This window comes from Merops nubicus, unplaced genomic scaffold (assembly GCF_000691845.1).
Source record: "Merops nubicus isolate BGI_N331 unplaced genomic scaffold, ASM69184v1 scaffold17608, whole genome shotgun sequence".
NCBI classification, from domain to species: Eukaryota; Metazoa; Chordata; class Aves; order Coraciiformes; family Meropidae; genus Merops; species Merops nubicus.
This window is the reverse complement of record NW_008623863.1, coordinates 68,293-71,729: the sequence shown is the minus strand read 5'-3', so window position 1 is coordinate 71,729 and position 3,437 is coordinate 68,293. Positions and strand designations below refer to the sequence as shown.

The following is a 3,437-nucleotide window of genomic DNA, read 5'->3' as shown; positions in this document are numbered from 1 at the left end:
GCTCTTCCTGGCAAAAATAAAGACTGGAATTTGTACTTGTTTTATTTCCCATATGAGCAGACTTCAGGGATCTTACTGCTTTGACTTTCTTGGATATCCAGCTTGTTTTTCATAGCTTTATTAAAGCCATAAATTGAGAAGGAACATCCTTGCCTCATACCTTGCCTTATGTGATGTTTAAGGGGTATCTTAATTGTGAGAGGGACATCTTCTTAGTTCAATGTGTTCAGTGCATGTAGCCTCACATTAAAAAAAAAAAAGTATTTTGGAGGCATTTTGAGTTTTAACATGAATTTAATTTTCCTTACGTTCTTACAGGACACAAAAGGACCTCTGCAGGACGCCATGGCAAGTGATGGAAGTGGACGGGCAAATACCATCTCGGCCTCAGCAGAGAGGGCCCCAGGTAGCTCCGCTTCCTTCTTTGGCAGGGTGATGCAGTACTCTGGTGGCCTCTTGGGCAGAGTTAGGGTGGCAAGTCAGCGCCTGCAGAGCACAGTTTCCTCCATTGGGCACCAGGTAGCCCAGAACCCTCTGGACTCCTTTTTCATGTGTCAGCTGGTGGCTTTTGGGGTTCCCTTTCTCTATGTCCAGTCAGAAGTTCTTATGCAGATCCTAGGGGAATTCTGTGGGCAGCCTGCTGACCAGTAAGAATTAATGTGACCCAACTTTATGATGTGTATAACTTGTGTGATTTTTGGGGTGCCATGTGAATTTTGTGCATTACGTGGAAGTCTCGATATGTTATTTTGCACTGTGGCTTGGGGCCTAGATGTTCTCAGTCCTTTCAAGGACATTATCTATATGCAGCTCAGTGTTAGTGAAGTTAAAGTTCTTCTGATGCACTGGAATAGCTCACAAACTGGATTTCTGTGTTTGCCTGAATTCTGGGTGTGGTGTCTCATTCTCCCAGGCTTCCCTTCATTAATCTGGTACTTGAATGGGAAAGATCCCATTATCTCTGGATTGTGTCTCCTTTGGAATTTCGGGTGTCTGACAGCTAATGGGATTGGACTCCTTGAAACCCTTGAATTTCGTGGTGCTGGCAGGTCATGGTGCTCCTCCCTCACTGCCAGAATCTGTGCTGCTCCTGGCTGTGGCTTTGGGAGTGGGTTGGTGAATGTATGTGTCTTACTGTGAAGTAGTTTTGCCTTTTAACTTGAAACTCTAATTCCTTCTAACATGGGAGAAGTCTGTGCTACAAATGCTCGTTTGCCCAGTCCCTAAGTGCTCATTTAGTGATATCAGAAAAAGGAAGAGATCTGACTTCTAGTATTTGTTCCAGAATACTATGGATCGGCTACTTTTAAAAGGAGAACATGCTTAGAAGCAGCACTTTGAGAAAACAATGTTTTTGCAGTTCCTGTGAGAAAAGACTTTAATGACATGTAGGCAAATAAAAATCTTGCTTTTGTTTGACTTTTGTGTATTTTTCTTACAAGTGTTTTTAAGTTTGTAACTGAATGCAATCAGACAAATTTTTTTCTTAGTGTGTGCAGTAGATTCTTGAAGTGTAGTTACTTTCACAATTCGGTGTTTTGTTTTGTGGAATTTCCACATGGCAAAATGGAGAAGAGGGAAAATGTCTGAAAGAGTGACATTTGCAAGATAACGTGGACAGATGAGTTAACTACAGCATTATTGTACACCTGGATAGACTTAAAATTGCTTTCTCTACAAATGAAGAGCGTTTTTTTTAGCTGGAGTATATTCATGGAACTTCATGGAACCTGAAGTCTAGGGCTGCTTCTGTTTGCTTTCTGCTTTTGTAAAGCAGTGTGCAACTGTAGCATAATTTTTAAAGCTTTGCCTCTTGCCGTGCCCAGAGTACAGTTTAGTTGGCATCTTTAAGGCAGTGTGCTCTGGTGCATTCTTGTGTGTGCAGGACAGAAGTACATTTAATGGTAGAAGAGTGAGCATTGCCTCTGCTCTTCTCCCCCTTTCTGCTAGATCAGTGGCATTGGTGGCTGAGATTTTGTTTTCTTTGTGAAGTAAGTTCTAAGTATACCTTAAAACTACTGGCTTAACAATGGTTAAGAAGTAAGAGAAGGCTAAATGCAATGCACTTTAAAAGCAAGCCACAGTGTCACTAAGGGCAGGTCAATCCTCTGTTAGTGTAGCAGGCATGTCGTCTGGGTACCTTTAGTTCCTGTTCTTGGTGGGTAGGTAGGTCAGGAAAACTGTTCTGTATTTACAGTTGTAGATGGTTTGAAAAAACAAAACCAAACCCTTTTGAATTACCAAACTTGCTAGTAACAGTGGAGGAATAGAGTATTAATCCTGAATACTCAAAAGGAGGCTATAAGATTACATCTAAGTATAATCTCTGACTTTGAACTTCCTGCATATATGCTTTCTTGCAATTTATTGAATTGTCAAAGAGACTATAGACATTCTGCTTTCAGTGTTGAGCAGACAAATACTTGTCTGAAACTGAGATAGAGGCAGAGCTCTGTTTCCAAGGCTCTACTTCACCTATCTTGTCAACTCATCTAATACAGGTCATACATCTAAAAAAGTTTGATCTCCCTTCAGGCAAATGCCACCAAATGAAATATGCAAGTAGCAATTTCAGACCTTGAGAACTGAGCCAATCCTCAGTAGTGAGGTAGGTCTGCATGGGGAATGGAAGTAGCCTTTAAAATGATTAAGGAAAAAAAAAAGCGTAACGTGCATTTTTAATATGTGATGGAGATATAAGGATAGTTTAGAAGGCATAAGGAAGGTGTATGCAGAATGTCAGTTAAAGAGTGTACAAGACAAAACCACAGCCATTTTTATTCTATATCTCTGAGTTAAATTCAGCCCTTAGTTAGCAAAAATGCTTGTTCAGTGAGGTTGATAGTGACTTGTGCAAGGCCTGCTTTTTACTTACATCCCAGATGGATGTAAATTGCTTGGGTTCTCCCCCTACCCTCACTGCCTCCTTTGCTATACCACCGAGTCTGGCCTCTTCTTTTGGAGCCAGCTTAATGCTTTAAGTGCATTCAGCTGCCAAATAACTTTCAGCAGGTTTGACCAGCTGAGGTGGGGTCGGTCACAACAGGCACTTCCCTGTGATGTGTTACTAACCTGATTGGCATGTATTAACTTTGCTAAAGATGTCAACCCCTCACTGGGCGGCCACTTTCTTAGCTGGCATTTAATGTGATTTGTCTGTCCTTTGTATTATGACGATGATAGTTGCAGGCACAATCTGTGATGAGCAAGTTGAGGTGTTTTTAGCAGTCAGACAGACTCACCCTTCTTGCAAAGGTTTTGCCTGGTTTACCAGGGAGCCTGCATGGCTTCTTACCTGGTGGTTACAAGGGATGTTCCAAGGGAGGTTATGGTCAGACTGGCTCTTGCAAGATAAATCAGCCCTTCTTCTTGGGAAATGGCAACAAGCTTTGGAGTGATGGATGCCATTCTCTGCGGGGAAGGGAAGTCGGGGAAAG

General features: G+C 42.0%; 1 protein-coding gene across 3 annotated transcripts in view; it reads left to right on the top strand.

Annotated features, from left to right (window-relative positions):
* MICAL3 (microtubule associated monooxygenase, calponin and LIM domain containing 3) overlaps nt 1-3,437 on the top strand; it is a 103,967-nt gene that overhangs the window by 39,404 nt on the left and 61,126 nt on the right. For all 3 annotated transcript variants that reach the window (XM_008945224.1, XM_008945225.1, XM_008945223.1), the window contains one exon: nt 319-406. In XM_008945224.1, coding sequence (XP_008943472.1) covers nt 319-406 — 88 coding nt within the window. The remainder of the gene's footprint in view (nt 1-318; nt 407-3,437) is intronic.